General features: G+C 33.1%; 1 protein-coding gene across 2 annotated transcripts in view; it reads left to right on the top strand.

Annotated features, from left to right (window-relative positions):
- Positions 1–20,406, top strand: part of LOC118190852 (dynein axonemal heavy chain 6-like) — a 77,255-nt gene that overhangs the window by 50,561 nt on the left and 6,288 nt on the right. Inside the window, exons 4-7 of one of the 2 annotated variants that reach the window (XM_085817062.1) lie at positions 3,934–3,997; positions 4,074–4,209; positions 6,988–7,132; positions 15,704–19,341. In XM_085817062.1, coding sequence (XP_085673188.1) covers positions 3,934–3,997; positions 4,074–4,209; positions 6,988–7,132; positions 15,704–15,832 — 474 coding nt within the window. In that variant the 3' untranslated portion in view covers positions 15,833–19,341. Of the gene's footprint in view, positions 1–3,933; positions 3,998–4,073; positions 4,210–6,987; positions 7,133–15,703; positions 19,342–20,406 lie in introns of those variants that run through there. The other variant, XM_085817063.1, reaches the window with a different exon arrangement.

Below are 20,406 nucleotides of genomic sequence, written 5' to 3' on the forward strand. Positions count from 1 at the left end.
ATGTTAATTTTATTAACAGTTAAACTTCTTTCCTGTCAAATTCCTAACTTCAACTTACTACTGCCGGTCAGAATGTAGTTTTAGAATCACATCTGAATATATACTGAGGAGGAGCGGTATTTAACCGCGTAGTTCTACTTGCTGAGTTAGAGAGAATCAGAGTTTCTGATTAGCGCGCGTCCGCCTTTTTGGCTACTCTCTCTCAAAGCTGTTATTACGCTCGACCGTACTCAGGCCCTTTCATAGCTTCGCAGTCAATTAGTGTTAAGGGGCCAACTCGGTTAGAATCTTGATAGCTTCGGCTATATCTCTCTCTCTTTTTTTTTTTTTTTTTTTTTAGTTTAGATTAGTCTTAGTTTACTTCTTAGTCTCTTAAGTTAAAGCCAAGTGTCGGCTTTTATTGTACACTCCAAGAAGGAGTTCTGTTAAATCTTATTTGAATAATAAAGGGTTATTTACCCTTCCATCTTGTTGTTTCTTGTCACACAAACTTAAGCGATTATTCCCTCATCAGTTCTTAAGATTCTTCCCGTTCAACTGTAAATTAGCATTTACAAAGTGAGGAACTCTACATGATAATGGGTCTAAGATAGCTGATTATGAGTAACAAAGTCGGCAAGGCGGAACTTGTAAAAAATCTCTTTAATAATATGCGTTCAGTGAGGCTTAAGAGGATAAAAAGGAACAGGATAGAATTAAAGGAAAAGACGAAGAGAGGCAGGACGGAATTAGAAAAGAAGAAAATAACCAAAAAGAAATTTCAGGCCGCAGTCATTCGAAAAACTTTGGATAATGCAAGCTATTTGCTCAAGAAATGTATTGCTGAATAATTAGCAGAAAACCAAAATGAAGGAGTCTTTTGTCAAAAACCGATGTACCGGGGTAATATCAAAGACTTGAAACTGTTAGTACCGAATATAAAGACACGCAAACTACAATGAAAGTGATGAGAACGACAGGTATATAGCCACAGAGAAAATTTCGAAGGCTCAGCTGAGACATAGTTCATAAATCAAGACGGTTTCAGATATTTCATCTCTAATCTCATTTTCGAGTCTTTAATTAATTGTAAAGATTTCTTGATCAACGGATGATTTTGCATTTTCTGTCTCTTTTTCAAAGTATTCCATAACGGCTCTTTCTTGTCCCAGCCTCCACAAATTTCGCTTCAAGAGCGGCAGTGTATTCTTTTACATCTGAAATCATACGCAAATCATTTCGGAATTCGCTTTAGTAGAGTCCTTTATTTCCAAGAGAGCCAATACAGTGCTTTTCTTCACTTTTTCTAATTAGCTGCTGCTTCTTAACGACTGACAACAATCATTTTCACAATGGCTTTCAAACGTTGTTTCATCCTACTCGTAATAAGCATTCAAGCTTATCCACAGTTCCAACATTATTTCTTGCACAGCTCCGAAACTAGAGTTGACACTTAATAAATCAGAGTTCCAAGAGTTGATACTTTATTAAAATCTAAAAACTCGCACAGCAAGTGAATAGTTATAAATAGCTCAAGAAGAACAGCTGAGATAAAGCAAATTCTTCATTACGTGCGATCACTATCGCATACCACTAAAACCATTTACAAAACAATTATCTACAAATGGAAGTCTCGAAGTGTAAATCAATTATCTACAAATGGAAGTTCACATTCACACGACTTGGAACCGAACTATCAGCTATAGGATTAACCAAGACTTCTTGAAACTTGAACCAGCACTTCTTGAGAAAATTCGACCGCAAGAATTTAAAAGCGCTTCAAAAGAGTTTTTATCCGTATCTCACGTTCTAATTGACCTATCCTCACAATTCAAGCATCAATTAATTCAGAATTACAGGTAATATAATACAACACACGGAATAAATGCTTAGAAACACAGTAAGTTGATATAATTTCCATTAAACAAATGTACACACTAAATTTATTGCATAAAATGCACCAAATAAACATATAAAAAATGCGTAACACTGTAAGAATTCATAAAATCCAAAATACAAACAAACACAAATATTTAAATAAATTTACAGCAATACTTACCAAATGTATATATAGAACCAAAAATTTGTAAATTACTGAGAGCATGTAGCTTTACTCTCATTCTGTGTTTGGATTGGACTGGATTTAATTCAGAATGCCTTATTCTCGAAACAGAGAATCTTCCCTTTTACAAACAATGCATACATTAGTCGAGTATTGACTGCAAACTATTTAAGAGTACCAACAATGCATATATTACTCGGGTATTGACTCCAAACTATTTAAGAATACAAACATTACATATGATATTCGAGTTCGTTCTTGATTAAGGAACTTGATTCGAGTTCTTTATTAAAGAAGTCAGCCTAATTTCCCAATTTTCTACTAAAATAACATACGTTGAATATAACCAAAAGCTCTTAAAGCCAACTCAAAATGGCAAGAACTAACCCAGTAGTATATAATCAAAATACAAAATCTTGTTTAGAGTACATATATCATGATTCAAGGTGTCATCTGTGTGTCAAGAAACTGCGAGCTCTGTGCTGCGTAGAATGATAATATGAATGAAGATGGGAATTGTAGTTGCACACTTTACTAAGTTTTTTTTCTTTGCATATCATTGCATCATCAGTTAATAGTCAAAATGCCTATCATTACACACTCTGCAAATACCTCAGAATAACCAACAGTTTTTTTTTTCTTTTCTTTTTTAAATAAGAAAATTAAGCATTCTGCAAGATCATGCATATTTAATGCAGTTTTTAATATGTCCAGTTTTTTTTAAACGGCTCATGTTTCTTTTCTAAAGCAAAATACACACCAGGTTTATTGGATTAAAATCAGGATAAAAGCATGAACTTAACAGATACTGACGCTTAATGGAAACTTCTGGAGCAATACATGACAGTAGAATTTTCTTTATAGTCTGCAGGAATGAAAAATGTTTTTGTTATAGCGTATATATTTATTAATGTGTAAGATCCACTTGTCTATCTTCTAAGTGACAACTGTACGTGTACTAAGTAAGTGAAGGAACTACACAAGATAAGGGTTAAAAAGTTCCCTTTATTACACTCTTTAAAATTCACAATGCATCGACTTGACCCTAACAAACTACGCCTCACTCGGGCGACAACTCAAATAAAAAGAAATAAAGTAAAAATTCGAAGATATTAACAAGTAGTAGCAATTACTTTACAGGGCTCAGATAAGACTGTTTTTTAAAACCGCGTCGAAATCTAGAGGCAGCCATGTAATAGCTGTTACGCCACGTTAACCAGCAATAACTGCAGAAATAGAAGCTCACGCTACAGAAATGACGGCGCTTGCCTAAACTCTGTAACTTTCCTTTCTAGAACTCAGCATTTAAACCTTTTCAGCTGAAGGTAGAATTTGCATTACTTCACGCGCCCTACCAAATTTAAATATTTTGGCATTGACAAATAGGGTAATGAAGGCTTATAGGAAATAGCATAAACTTAAATTAAACTGGTTATTTAAAATAAATATAAATCCCTACAAATGTTTTATTATATACATTTACTTAATGCATCAATTGTTTTTAATTTATCAAAAAATAGTTTCTGCTCTTCAAAGTGCTCCTAATGGACAGAAATCAAATTATGAAAAGGTATATGTATCAGCAGTACATAAGCTGGCAATTTTTATTATTTTTATACTTTGCATCTGAGTCTATTGAACGCATTACTCACTAAAACGTTAATTTTTATGAAATATCCAAAGAATTTCTACTAATTTATAGGACAAAATGTTTTTGCAATATTGTACAGAAAAATGCAACAGGAAAAGAGTACGAATTTTTAGGTTCATCTTTTATTACGTAACAGCAGTCTAAAATAGTATCTCTTCTAATCAATAGCATCAAATCTTATATAAGATTAGTCATTCAGGAATTAAGTATTAATTACGAATGTTTTTTGTTACTTTTGTAGATGAAAAAAGAGGAAGACAGAACTCCAGAAATTAAAGTTAGTGATCCTCGGAGATTTATTTTCGGTAATATCACTTACGCTTTTAAACTGCATATAATTAAACATCTGTAAAATCTCATCTTACGTATTTTACCTCGTAGAAGAAATTGGCTTCATATCAGTGGAATCCCTAGAATCTCTAATAAGAATGATAAACTCATATCCAGATCTCGGATATGTCAATATGAGTCGCAATCACATGGATCTTGTCAGAGATTATAAGCCATACCAATATACGTAAGCTGTAATTTAATATTCCTAAATATAAGTTTTATTGATAAAATGAAATTAAGCAAAATAAATACATGACAACTGTACGTTTAGAACAACAAACTATTACTCGTACAGAACACTTAGTTGCTGAGACGTTGCAGTTATTTCCCAATGTTGCATTTAGTTATATTTCATTTGTGACCGAGATAAAACGTCACAGAGATGTAGATGTGAATGTCGCATGGATGTCACCTACAGATCACAGCAAGCATTTAATATGACAGCAAGAAAATTCTCACTTTCTCCCATCCTCAGGTTTCTTGACCTTATTCATGTAATTCATCTTTAATGGGAGGTATCCCAGCACGCTGACCAAGCCCTTCCCCGAATATTTGTTAAATGATTCAATAAACCTTTCGAAATGAATTATTTTTATGCTTATAAGATCTGGCCTTTTTAGCATTCAATTATACCAGAACTTGTGATTTTTCACAGTGTCTTATAAATACCACAGAGACGGGGAAAGGGTGTAAACGGCCCTTTATTAATCCAAATAAAGTTTAACAGACGGCACTAACTCGTGCTTACAGAAGCCAATAGCTTTGGCTTTAAATCAAAGATAATGGAGGAACTAAAATTGATGAAATTTAAGCATAATATAACGGCTTCACAATTTAACTATCGCGCAAGCTGGCTCTGACCGCAGACGGCGTAAGCAAGCCAAATGGCAAGAAAAACTCAAAGCTGCAGAAAATGCTTAATCAAAGTCAGCAACTTGGTCTTCAAACAGGCAGAAACACACTCTAATTTCACCTTCCTTCCTTCTTCCTAATTTGAATATCGCGCGCTCTGGAAATTTACATCCTAGTAGTGAAATGAAAACGAGGCCTAATAGAAAAGTAAATTGACGTAAAATTACTGGTTAGAAACTTAAATGATGCTCTGCATATTAACAAGCTACGATTTTAGTTATTTCTATTTTATTAAAAACATTGATGGTTTATAGCGTGTTTTTACTTGGTATCGTATAGAACTATACTCGGTGATGAATGCCATTCTACTTTATTCAGTGTTATTAAAAGAGGCTGACCAGAAGAGTTTATGTGTAGCATTTTTTTTTTTTTTTGTCCTGATGATTTTTGTGACCATTTTGCATCATTTAAAAGAATTTGGAATTTGAAAGAAGCTCCAAGCGTAATTACGCGTTAATGGCACAATAATGATTTCACAACAACGTCAGTGTGTGACTTCACATTAACGTCATAAAACGACGGCATATAAACATCACAATGTAATGTAACAGAAAGATGACATTAAGCCATACCTACAACGCCAATGTGGCGTTGAAATCGTTACAGTGTGACATGTTTGCAGTGTCATAACGACGTCGCCGTACTATTAGAGTAATTTTTCAAAAGAAGCTAGTAATACTTGCTGTTTGCACATTTTCTCAGCAATGTAAGAATCAATTACTTTAAAATTTGAAGCTAATTATTGTATTTTATACTTTACCTGAAAGCAAAATATCCAAATCCATCCTTTCCTTAAAAATACTAGATTTGGTTATTTTTATTAATCTATCATAGAACAGCCAGCAGCCTGTCTTCAGTTAATATATATTTTTCATTTACTTAAATAAACTTACATTCATCTTAACATAACTTCCTAGATGTTCTTAAACCGCAATAAAGAAATTTCCCTTTGCTGTACCTCAGATTTTGTATTATACTGTCACTTATTTAAATTTTGCAAATGCCTTTATTCACTTATCACTACTCTAGTGATTAAATGTATGACGTTTTCTCCATGCGTAATGCAATCATGAGTAGTAATATTGAATAAAATTAATAATAATAAAAAAAAATTGAAAAGTTTTTAACCGTCGCCCCAAAGAGTTTATTAAGGTTTTTTACGCTCTCGCCGAGCTCGCAGTTCTACCAGTTACACCTCACTTCAACTAAACCTTTTTTTTTTTTGTTTTTTTAGCTTTATTATCAAGCATCATTTTCTTCGCACTTACGCCATACATATTTCAACAGCAAAATTACAAAAATTTCAAAAGCAATATAACGTAATAGCAGTATATGCTTGGAATTCCCGATGTAGCGTTAAGTGTTAGCATACATTTTTCTGTTTTTTCAGTCTTTTCTCAGTTCATCATATCTTGCTAACACGGCTTTACAAAATTTTATTTTTGTCTTTTTATTATTAACGTTTGGTGTGTCTAATTTATTTATTAAATATCACGTTCTTGGCGCTTAAGCCGCATAAAATTCCATTCAACAGCAAAATCACAAAATATATAAACATATACTAAAAACAGCATACATTTAGAATTTCCTATAGACAGTCTTGCGCACTGGAGATAAAAAAGCTTTTTTTTCGTTCAATATTGCCACTACTTGCTTTGAAATTGTTGAGTTTGTTAATCAAAAATTCATTAAAATTTTAGAAAATATGTAATAGATAATAAAATAAACTCGAAATTCAAAATTCGAGTTTCCATCAATTGCGCATGTTCGGTTGGAGGAATACGTTATTCAAAATTTGATGCCCCTAGGTACCCTTGTTTTTCGCAATGCTAGAAATATGCATACTTTGATGCAGATTCTTCATTATTTAATTTCTTTAACAGTTTGAAATGTGATATACCGTTTACAGTGATTCAACGCAAAGTGCCGTTTCAAGACTAATATCCCACTCGAAACTAACGCCCCTTTTCGTCTAAAATGTAAAAGATTTTTTTAGATATTTCTTATACTTTCTATTCTATTCTATCTTCATTTCTTCTATTCTCTTTAGAATCTGCAACTATAAGGATGTCAATAAGTTGAACTATGTAACAATGAGCAGAAATGGGCTTGTGGAGTTCTACAAAGGAGATGCAGATTTTTTGCCTTTAGAAAGACTAACAACGGAGTATGAACTATATAACAATTTAAGACAGGTATAAACCATTTAGATATTCAGTTTAAGTATTTTAAATTAGATCTTTTAGCCTACGTTGATACACAAAGCAAATAAAAATATTTGACCCCCCCCCCCAAAAATGGTTTTTGGGCACTATTTTCTCGTTTATGACGAGTGACATTCCAACAATCCATTTGCAAGTTTAAGTCAGGAACCCATTTTTTCTTGATATCTTTGATAAAATATTTATAAATTAGGCTTTTATTTAACATAAAATTGGCTTGAGAATGTATAAACAATTCATTTATACGCATGTGCATTTGCACTAGTTGCATATTCTTTAAAATTAACTCCTAATGTTCCTTTAGTATTAATTAATTTTAACTCCTAATCTTTAAAATTAACTCCTAATGTTCCTTTTAATGTAAAAATGAAAATATACGGAAAAACATCTAAACGTTTTTAATTAAAAATAGTTATTTTTTTGAGAAATTGTTACTAATTTTGGATGATTCATTGCAATTGCGAGTACTTTCTTTAAACAGAGGAAAAAATTCGTCAATGTTGCCTGCTTGGTTTCTTTCTTTCTTTTTTTTTTTCCCCTTACACATTTTGCGATAACATCCAACAGCTTCTCGAGTTTGTTTTTCAACTTTGGTGAAACGATCGATGTTTCAATCCGCATTTGTGGTTAATTGAAGTCCTTGATTTAATTTAGAAAATGCTTCAGGTAATTCTTTTTGTAATCCATAAATAGCACGTATATGTGTATTCTGAACGGAAACGTAAAAGATTTTTTATTTTAGCTTTTGGACGTCGTAAAAGTCAGTCGTCTTAAATCGAGGACACCTTATATAAGAAGGAAAGCCTCTGCTGAAACTTTAGTAAATTTTATTTTGTAATCGTGTTTTCATTGCACCAAAACTGGCCATTTATAGCTAAACAAAAAGCTTGGAAATCGAAAACTAATTTCATTACTTAAATTTAGTTTAGAATAGTATACACTGACGAGCCAAAATATTATGACTATACCTACATATTTCAACGAACTCCTCTGGATGACGTGGAGGGCATGAGATTAAGCGGGAGTGGTATTTAGCGGCTGCTGGAGAAGGTAAAGAATCATTCTTTCACTTACTTTTGCGAGTGACGGGAAAGGCTGCTGATTGTAATGGCTCGAAGACTCGGAACGAATATCTCCGAAACTACACTGCTAATAGATTGTTTACAATCTGCTATTGTTAGTATTTATGCGAAGTGGATAAATGACGGTGAAACCAGTAGTAGCCGCCAAAGTGTTGGACGTCCACGCGTCATCAAAGAAAAAAGACGTCGAAGACTGGCCCGCTTGGCACAATAAAATTGGCGCTAGACACTGGCTCGCTGACACCTCGATATATAATGCAGGTCCAAGTGTAAGTGTTTCGGAACTTCACTTACACTTGGAAGATTCTTCCACTGTTGGATATGGGACTGGGGAGTAGACGTCCTACTCATGTGCTTCTGTTGACTAAGCGTCATTGTCAGCTACGCTTACAGTGGGTCCGGGAACTTCGATATTGCACCATGTATAAGTGGAAGATAGTTGCCTGGTCGGATGAATCACGATTTCTCATTCATCACGTGTCAAGGTACATAGGAGGGTGGTGACGGTATTATGCTTTGGAAACATTCGCATGGGCAACTCTGGGAAGCTTAGTTGTGGCAGAACAGACCACGAAAGCTGTGGACTATCTGAATATAATTACGGATCAGTTGCACCCTTAGATGGCGTCTGTCTTCCCAACTGGAAATTGAATCTTTCAGTAAGACAATGCTTCATGTCACAAAGCTCAAATTGTGTTGGAGTGGTTAGAGGAGCATAAAGATGAATTTCAATTAATGTTCCTGCCCACCTACTTTATCAGATCTCAACCCGATAGAGGATATTTGGGATGTCACGGAGCGGCAGTTCAGAACTCAAATATCACCGTGTCAGAATACCTGGACTTGGTATGACGCTGCTTAGACATGTGGTACAACCTGTCTCAATAAGAGGTTGTGGCATCCATGTTAAGGCGAGTTGCAGCTGTTTTGCAGGTCGAAGTTCGCACAACGCGTTATTGAGTAGGTAGTCATAATGTTTTGGCTCTTCAGTGTATAAGTGGACAGAAATGCTTGTCATTTCCTTGCCACATGCCAATTTATAATTCCAGTCTATTCGTATTAAGAAGATACCTTTTCACTTAATTCACACCCATAATCACGTTAAAAAGGTATTTAGTCATTTAATGAGTCACGTTTTGTTTTCATTATATAAATATTCTGATCAAGACGCCAAAGTAAAATAAAGATAACTCACATAATTAATTACATTGCAGTATGCATTCTAATTTTTACGTTATAATGGAAACTGTATCCACCAAAAGCCTTCATGTTTTAGCACTTTTGAATTTTAAAAAGATCAGTTTTGTAAAAATTATGAAAGCTAACTTTTATACGGTCTCCGGGTTCATATAATTATGCTTATGAAATTTTTATAGTGAGTGTAAAAAAATTAATGCAAAACGTGTGACACCCATACATCAAAAACTGACATAGGTTATTAATTTTAAAGTTTGTGATCATATTCAACTACATTTCATAAATTGAAGAGAGAAATGTTTCTAAAATTTTTTATTTAGGAAAAAAATGTGTCATGTTAGCAGATTAAGTGAGAGCATTGCTACGCAGATTTTGATGAAAAGGATTGATTAATATATTTTTTTTCAAAAAGCAACTCTTATTCAGAAAATTTTAAAGAATTAGAATACTGAAAGGTTTCAGCGTTAACCCATAGCCAAATCGTGACAATATTTGTATAAATTAAAAATAAAAAATATTTCTGGTTTAAATGAATTTTTTGTGTGATTATTAGATTATAATCCTAAAAAATAAGATTTCGTGAGAATACTAGTGACGTATTTTTAACCTTTGAAAATTTATAAATTACTTGCGTGAAAATTGTTTCGGCTTAACATTTGGAACAAACTTATCAATTAAATAATATTACACAGGTGTACCGGTGAGAGCAGAGTCCCAACACTTGGGCGGCTTTCATAGGCCATTCGGGTAACGTCCGGATCTGCCAAATGCCTTGATTTGAACCCTTCCTGGGCCCCTCAAGGACTACATCGGGAGTTTATTTTATAATCATAAATTTAAGAGAGAAAAATGGATGCCGAGTTATTCTAATTTATTTTTTAACCTGCCCACTTTTTGTGTTTAATTTTTTACAATGAGCATAAATTTTTCCTAAATGTAAATATAGAACAGACTGCATAAAAAATTGTATTTTGTAATTGTTATAAAACAAATTTTTAAATTCTAAAATACAATACTTGAATATTTGCGTCATTTAAAACATTTACGTAATTGTAAGTATATCTACGATCAGCGGAATAATGCGGACTCGGTGTATATACATACGAAAAAGTCCTTAAACATCGAAATAACTTTTGCAGAAAATGTCAATCACTTTCTTTAATAACCTGAAATAGATGCCATGCCAATTATGTAACTATTTGACGTTTATCTTTCTACACTGATGTATTTCTGAGTTGCCTATTCTAATTGCATTTACCTTATAGGCTCATTCTTTCTGTACCATGTAATTATTTCTTTAAGAGCTCTTCGTACAAGTGCTTTTGCCATTTATAATTCTATATTAATCTTCACGGTTGCCTATTCTAATCCCATTTCCCTTATGTGCACATTCTTTCTGCACCATGTAATTCTTTCTTTCAGAAATCTCTGTACAAGTGAGTCTGACGTTTATAATTTCTGTATTAATGTATTTCTTAGTTGCCTATTCTGATCTCATTTACCTTGTCTGTTCATTCTTTCTGCACCATGTAATTCTTTCTTTAGGGTTTTTTTTATTATGAACCTGCACGCATCTCTCGAACATCTGAGCTCCTAACACAAACCTATTTACTTTGAAGTAAACCTACGTTATCTCATCGGCACGTTCAGCTTTTCATTTCTTCGTATCCTCTCAAGTGTGAACTATCACAGTAAAGAACTAATTTTGAAACTTAGTGTTATAAGGTATTTCTCCCGCCTTCTTAGCATGCTTTCGTGGTATAGTGGTCAGCACGCTCAACGAGCTTCCGAGAGGTCCGTGGTTTGAGTCCCGGCGAGGGCATTGCTCATTTTTCATCTTTCCTGCTTCGAAATAACCTAATGTCTCTACAGTTTATGCATAAATCATTCGAACCTGTGAATTTCGACAGATACTGGGCCTCGTGAACGAGTACTCTGATGATTACAAAGCGTACGTAGAAATAACTTTTGAACACACAAAGCTAGAACAAAAAGGACAAATGAGTGTCCGAATTAAAAAAATGTTTGAACGAACACACTAGTTGCTCAAATAATATTTTTCCGTTGACTCGATTATTTCCAGAACTGATTGGCAGATTTTAATGAAATTTGGTTTTGACATAGATTGATATAATTAAAAAAAGTATACTGAACACTTATGGCACACATGCCATGATCTTGCATAAGTCTTATTGCCACAATATAATTTAAGACGACGGTTGCAACAGCGAACAAAATGGATGCTGCTAGGGAGTATGTTCCCACCGAACAGTCTCTTACAATATGACTTCTTACTGAAAATGAACTATTTACGAGTTTCTGTGGCAGTCGCCCCACTCCTGTGGCAATATTGTTTTCATAGCCAGGCGAACTAGCTAACAAAGCCGTGTGGTTAATATCCTCAACTTCTAGAAAATCATGCATCAGACCTATGTGAACTTGCATAATCATCTAGAAAAATGAAATGAAGGCAATTGCACATCTAAGAAGGAGAACATAAGGTTCTAAGATCTCTTTTCTATACATCACAACAGTCGCAGAGCCTCTGTGAGCCAAGACATGAAGGACTGCGTTTCCGTCTAACACGATGCCTGCATCAAACATCTGCTGCCATATTGGTCGCTTTCTCGGATGCTGGATGACAGGTATCGAGTTTTTGGCTCACTCCAGATGAAGGTAAGTCGATAATCAGTGGTTAAGCTGAATCAGAACTCTTATGCGTACAGAATAGTTCTCTAGCCTGTTTAAGAGACTCATAAAGTGTCTCTTTCCATTCTGAAACCATATTGTAAGAGTTATATATTCCTATACTTTCTCTTCGTATGACTGAACCCGGAAATAAAACAAAATAGGAAATGAGACTCTATAAAAGTCACAACGTTTATTAATCTTAACAATAAGAAAACGAAAGAAAAAAAAAAAAAAAAAAAAAAAAATGATGATCCGCAGCTCCGTTAGACTTATACTAAGGCCAGCATTGGGCTTTCTGCAAATTACAGCAAGCAGCTTGGAATTGATTGCGAAGAGAAATACAGGCATGGCTCCCAAGCGGCACTCCTCATCACTCCTACCCTCAAGAAATGGATTCTTGACTCTTAGGCAAGAGAATTAACGTTTACGAAGCTCTGGAACACGGTTTGAGAAGTCCGAACTTTAGCTACATGGACAAACTCATGTTATCCTGAATATACCTCTCCACTAGCCTTCTCAATGGCTATCCAGATTCGGCCAATCCTTTGTCCATTTTGATTTAGAGTGCAAGGTATGTAGTATTTCAAGCCCCGTTTCTTCCGAAATCTGTTTTATGTGTTGCAGCAGATTCTGCTTGGAACGAAGATCTTGAAGACTGGTGCAGCTATAATCGGGAACACCTGCAGTGGTTTCACCTGCAAGGAAATGAAAATGAGTATGTATGTACATCTAAACTTTACACATCTGAAGTAATGGAAATCAGACACTTAAAATTTAAAACACCTCTATTTCTGCAAGTAATATAACCAACTTCTCAAGTGTGAGTACAATCTCTCCTATCACTGTTCTAAGATGAAACTTAAAAGATTTAATTTCGCCTTCCCATGTATAAGATTTCATTAATTCCGCTTTTCCATATACTACTGAAGTGTAGAGAGGCAGGAGGAATCGTACGCCACTGAATAGAGAAAGTGGCCAAGAACCATTAAATTCTTCTGACGCAATTTTCTTTTCGCTGAGATAAAATTAATCGCGTTATCACTGAAAACGTGTTTCGATACACCGCAAACCTCTTCGACCAATAAAGAAATAAGTTGTTAAAATGTGATTCAGTTTAATGGTGAATAGCTTTTGTTGCCATACAAACGAATAATGCAACATAACCCTCACTATTTCTGCACTTATCGGTCCTGCGTAGTCGATTCTACAGCTGCAAGATAGCCTTCTAAGGCTGCTATCACAGGTCGGTTTGTTTCGGAAGAACAACTGTTTGGAACAATTTTTCTGCTGTTCACCATAGATCACTTTGGAGTTAACACAAGGGAAACTCGTTCCCCATTACAAACAAGCTGATAGCTGATTGATTGAAATGAACAACTTGCAATTTTTTTTGGAAAGGAAGGAAAAAGTCGCACGTCTTTCTTTCAATAGTAAACCAGGCAGAAAAAATTGTCCGAAATAGTTGCTCGTGTGAAACAAACGCCGTGTGATATGGGCCTAATTGTACCCTACATCTTGGTAAGTTGCCCATTACTTGAGTAGAAGTATTCGATATGTAGCTAATACAAACTACCCACTTCACTCTAAAACTTTAATCAGCTATTTTGCTACAATAGTGTAGTAATTTTGCTTTAAAATGTGATTTAGCACTGTAGGTCCTGTATGTAATTATACGTACTAATATGACACTGCTTAATCAAAAGCTCAATCTACTAGAAGTTGAAATTATTAATGGATGCTCTTAGTATTACAATTTAGTGTAGAATGCTGAATACGACCTCCCACCTATAGCCTTTTTTTCTCTTCGATCTTGCGGCCGTGTTTTAAACCTTCTTGCACAGATGAACGTTACATGCAGTCATGCGTGCGTATCATGACTATTGCAATGACGTATGTTACCATACACGCTCACGTAATGTCCGCACTTTTTTTTACCAAACTTACATCACTAAAATGCGGGTGCAGACATTACACAGATCGTTCAAATGTCGCATTTGAACGATCTGTGTAATGTCTGTGTAATATCTGTGTAATATTGATTGAATTGCTGATATATCAATATTGATGAATAAACAGCCTTATTTATATCGAAATACATATGAGTATTATAATGGTTATCATTTCTCATCATATATTTTACGCACGTTTATTTATTTAATGCAACAATTGCTACAGCAGCTTTTGTTTAACTAAAAATCGCATATCCAAGATGCAAAACATTATACAAGAGGTACCCAAATGACAGTGGGACTGTGATTCTAGCGCTGTTCTTTCGAATGGTAAAACTTTCAGATCTCTCTGGTAGATGGCTGTATATATCAGGAGAAATCTGGTTCAAAGCATCAGCGGCAGTGTATCATACGAATATCATAACAGTGAATGAGTATATAAGGGAGTGAAATAGTAGTAATATAACAAGAAACATCGTGTCATGTATTCCTCTAAGCAGGCTGAGTGCATAATGATCCTTTTTTTCCCCCCTTCCTTGGCTGAAGGTGTTATGGAAATCGACATTTAAACCAAATAAGGAAAGTGTATGGGACTGTGTGTATGTTGTTTAGTGCAGTTACATACCACAACGAGATCACTGAATCATCATTGAACAATCAGTTGCTGCAGTGGATTCCCTTGTGAAGAAGAACTGTCTTCAATCAAATAGATGGCAACTTATAGCTGTTTTAGGTTGCAGTCAGTTACCTTCAGAAGAAACGAAATCTCTAGTAGTATGGATCAGATTATCATGGAAAGAAGCTTTCATTGTTTGGACTAAACCTAGTTTGCCATTTCTTTCTTTCTTTCTTTTTTTTCTTTCTTTCTTTTTTTTTTTTAAGAAAAGACTGTTCGAAATGTGTGATTATTCATTTTTCAGTCAGCTGCGAAGAGGCTTAAAATATAATAAAAGTTCATTATTAAATCAAAGAATATAAAAGCACCTACACTGAGTCATAGAAAACTTGTTGGTTTAAATGAGAACAGTTTGTATTTTTTATGTTGATTCAATATTGCCTTTAGAATATTTAATAAAATCCTCCTTTAACACAAAAGGTGAAGATTACAGTTCGTACTCATACCCTCTAGTAATATGTACGAAAGTGTTTATAACTTGCTTAAGAATTTAAGCATAATATGAAATTACATGCGGTACTTACTTTATGGAAAATATAAGCTATTAATTTTGTTATGCTAAAATGTAATCAGTTTGAATTTCAAAGCAGTATCAATAATAATGAAATATTTATTTAGAAGTAAAACAACAAAAATCAGCGTTATATTTTCTAATCTCCCCAGGACTGGTTTCGATGGTTTTACCGAACCAAAAACGGTGGTTCGGTAAAACCATGGAAACTAGTCCTGGGAAAATTTGAAAATATAACGCTGATTTTTGTTGTTTGACTTCTGAATTAATATTTATATAGAACTTGAAGTAATATGTGAGGTAGCTTAAATATTTATCCAAACATTTTAATATTAATACTGAAGCAATAATATTTCAATCTATTTAAAAACAGATCCACTAACCAAGAAACAATTTCAAGAACATAAAGCTTGCTTAAAAGCATTTGTTGTTTTATAGATACCGTCTTTTCGCACATTCTGCTTGTGGAAAGCATTCATGGTGTGGTTTAAGAAGATTCGAAGAAGGAAATACAGCGAAGCAAGAGAAAAAATTGAAGCATTTTACATAGATAAATATGGTTCTTGATCTATATGTGAAATAAGATCAACTTGGAGAAAACATTCCATATGTTTTTTTTTGGGGGGGGGAGGAACTCCAAACAAATAAAAATATTTAAATGAAATACCGCTTTACGCATGCAGTAATCTGTGATAACACTATGGATGGAAAGAATCTGTGATAACATTATGGATCCAACGTTGAGTTCTGGGCTAAACTGGGCGTATTGGCCACAAAGACTCGAAACATTGCATATGATTCATTTTTTCAGTAATAAGTCATATGTAATGTTTCAAGATGCTTCAAAGGTGGAAAGACCAGTTCTTACCAAACTTCTTCCTTTTCTCGATGTTGAAGATGAAGCTGAAAGATTGCCATTTCCCCACCATAATATGATCCAGCATGAACTGCAAAAAGTTATGGACTCACCAAGGCAGCGCTAAGTATTTTGTCGCTTGGTGCAATCTATGCTTGTCCTAAATTCTGATGCTGGGCATTTTAAATTACGGCATTGCACGGCAAATTCTAAAAATTTTACCGGCTCTAAATTCTGCTGCCCAATGCCTCCTCTAAATGCTAAAAATTTTGCCATACCTATATCTTCCTGCATGTTACTTGTCTAAATTATAAAAACTTCACCGCCCGATGCGACTACACAGGGTTGCACTGGTTCTGACGCAGTACTGCGAATCACTCAAAATCACTTTGAAGTCACATTCCAGTTATGACAAGGAAGCTGGGATTATGCACTGCTCGGCAAGACAACTATTTCAAAGGAGGTGACGTTCAAAACTTGAAAGTAATATACTTTTTTGACAACAGAATTAGTCTGTGAATATTTTTATTTACCAGCCAAAAAATGCAATGATATGTTTTATATTTATAATAATGTAACAAAAAAAAATTTACTATTTAGAGTTCTAACAATCTTGGAAAAGATGTGACTCCAAAGCATGTTTTTACAATAACTCATACATTTATTTCCTTTATTTAATGCAATATTCATATTAGCATATTTAATATTGTTCACATAAAAAATTAAACTAAGAGGTGTTTTGGGATTCTGTCATTCTAAAATTGCGCACTTTACAAATTAAAAGTATGATTTATATATGATGAAGCCAAGGGCACCGCCTTAGATGGGTGAGCTCCAACTGCGCGAATGAAAATCCTCCCCCCATCCTGCTATAGTCCAACTGTGCGAATCACAATTTATTTCCCCCGTTGCCTATAGGGTTACAATTTAACTTTTCAAAGCCAATTGTAGCCAAGAGGAAAATAAAAATAAAGAAATAGAATTACATATCAACAATCAGAAGAACAAGTAAAGAATATCTAACAAGCAGGCTAATTACTTGAATAACAGTAATAAATGGGAAAGCTAACAAAGAAAATATAAGGTATTGGTAAACATACATATCAACATTACAAACATCTTTCATTTATGATAATAATATCATAAATTAAATAATTATAAAGCATACAAATTATATTTTTAATAAATTACATCAATAATAGTCAAGATGTCTGAACTAGACTGGAAAATTTAATAGAGTGCAAAAAATTATTCCATATCAAAATGTATTAAAGTGTGCTAGAAATATTTTTCGTTAATTAAAGCAATCATGTAAATGTTAGCAGAAATTAATAGTTAAATTTAAAAAAAAAAAAAAAAAAAAAAAAAAAAAAAAAAAAAAAAAAGCTTAGCAGGAAATTTATTATAACAACATTACTATGCGTTTGGATCACTGATGTATAAATTGTAAATAAATTTAAATTATTATGCTAAGAAGTTTTTCTAAAATTAATCTAGAAGAAAAGAATTAAATAAACAGTACTGCAAATTAATATAATCAATCAGGCCTCTCAATAAATAAAAACTTATTTTTTTACCAAAAACTAAAAATTAGGATGCAAAAGTTTGTGTAATATACTTGGAAATATCTGAACATATAATTAGTTAGAAACATACAATTAAATTAATAACAAGCTAATTAACAGTAACATTAAGCTTAATTTCGTTCAATCTAAAACAAGCAATCGATCAAGAGCTCCACATAACTGAAGTTTTATTGCTATTTTATGTAGATTTGGGTACAAAATAAATATTTGCACTTGTGAAAGAAGTGAATAATATACTGATAGTCAACAGGAATTAAAATATAGTGGTTAAAAGTATAACTGCTTGTCAGAAGGTATGCAAAGTTACCATAGCTACAGAAATTGAATGATTATAGAATTGAATGATATCCATATAAACTCTATGCTTTTGGAAAAGGTTACATATAATTTGGACCGAGGTACCAAACGTCGAATGAGAGTTAATTTCTTTCCTTATTTTTCTCTTATTAAAGGGATTTGTACAAATATATGCTAAAGTAAAGGTGAAAATTTTTGCCATATTTTTAAAGAATAAATTAAAAAAATATTTTTTCTCCATGAACTGAAATTTTTACGATACATTTTTACACAGTAAATAAGTACAAAAAAAGGATTTCTGGGATTAGAAACTCAGGTCGAACTATCAATGTTTAGTGACTTTTCCGCTTGATCATAAGACCTTTTAAAATTAGGCTGAACAATATATTAAAGAAAATAGAAGATACAGCACATATAAGAACAGAAGTGGGCTGAATTAGAGATTTACATGTTTGGTGAAAGAGTTAAACTCATCTGTATGCCATTATGAAATATTAGGAACTAGCGACCCGCTCCGGCTTCGCACGGGTATAAAATATATAGCGTATGTCACTCGTTGAAAAACGTATAAGATACGCATTCTATTAAGTTTTACGTATAACGTCACAATAAAAGATACGTATTCTATTAAGTTCTTTTTCTGAACTTACATACCTCACCTTAAATTACGATTTTTGAAAATAATTTCCCTAATATTAAATTGATTTAACTCTAAATTTTAACCAAGATCTTAATAGAAAATTCCAATCCATAAATTATGGTTTTATTTAATCTAATCTTATCTAACCTTATGTACTTATAATTACTATAAGTGCGATTTAAAAATTAACCTTAGAATAGAATATCATTTATATTTTAAAACTACTATCATACAATTATTTATCGTAACTTACTTATAATAACTGATACGTTGTCGCGCTGAAAAGCACGTTTTTATTAAGTATATTGTTATTTTCCTCGCTAGAGAGCTCCGATAATAAACGCGCCCGATCGCTGCTAAATTCAAAGTGCTATAGGGAGAACCGCGGCCTCCGACGTGCTATTTATAGGCACGCTCCCGCCATCCCGGCCGGCCGCAAACGCTACGTCCCGCAATTTTTAAATCTGTAGACCTTTTCAATGTGTACAATACTTAGTACATTATTTTGATAAATCTTGTATAGTTCAGCCTGCGTTTGCGATGTAAGCGGAAAAAATTTAATTATTTACGACATCACATTAGAAACTTAAAAAATAAGTATTTCTCCTCTATTTAATGGACTTTATTATACATATAAATCTTCCTCTTCAATCACTCTATCTATTAAAAAAAAAAAAAAAAAAAAAAAAAAAAAAAACGTATCAAAATCCGTTGCGTAGTTTTAAAGATTTAAGCATACATAGGGATATAGGGACAGAGAAAGCGACTTTGTTTTATACTATGTAGTGATGTAGCATAAGAAAAGCATCAGCAAAGAAGGCAATGGCAATTTAAATCATTGTAATCTAAATGTATAACATTATCAATATCTGTTATTAATTTCAATATTGCTGAAAAAATTATAAATGAATTCTATTATAAATCACATGAACTTGTTGCATTATAAATTACAATAGTTAGAAATATTATTAGCGTGATTTAGCGACCATCTTTGTTAACAAATAATTTCAAATAATTAATTTTACAAATAATTCAGCCTGAAACTAGATTAGAAAATAAGCTGCATGCTGAAGATTAAGCTTTACCAAGGTGTTAGAAATATCTTCTCTTAACTAGAGTTATGACGCAAGAATTCCGTACAATTTCCCCTAAACTATATGATAGATTGTTTTTCTCCTTTTAATGCATTAGCTATTATCAGGGACAAGTTAAGCCAGCTGCTAAAAGTACCCCTGGCGGTGAAGCTTTTGGAGCCCTTAAGAAAATATTTGTGCACCCATAATGCTTGAAACGCAAATTGGGCTTACATAATAAATAATTTTAAATGCACAATTACTTAATATTTTAATAAAATCATGGTTTAATGTTACTATTTCTAAATATCTTTATATTATTTTCTCTACATATCAAGATTAAAATACATAAAAATTAAAATTATATCAAGAAATTAAATATTCTGTGGGAAAGAAACATAAAACACCAAATTGCTAAAACATTTTATGGAATATTTTACAATTTAAGCAGTTGATTATTAGATAAGTTGTGTATCAAGTAGCAATTTAATAGGTTTTTCCCCCTTGCCTTCCTTTTAGCAAATTCCTCAATTATTTTGAATAACAGATGTTGTTAAAGCAATACAAGTGAAAGGTCATTAGCTGATTAGACCACTAATAACGGAAAATAAAGATTAACGTATTTGCAAGATGCATGCTCATATTAATACATTTGAACATGAAAAATAAACTGATATGATAAGAAAATA

The sequence above is a fragment of the Stegodyphus dumicola genome, chromosome 5 (assembly GCF_044657685.1).
Source record: "Stegodyphus dumicola isolate Sdum_Otavi_A_Nest chromosome 5, ASM4465768v1".
NCBI lineage: Eukaryota > Metazoa > Arthropoda > Arachnida > Araneae > Eresidae > Stegodyphus > Stegodyphus dumicola.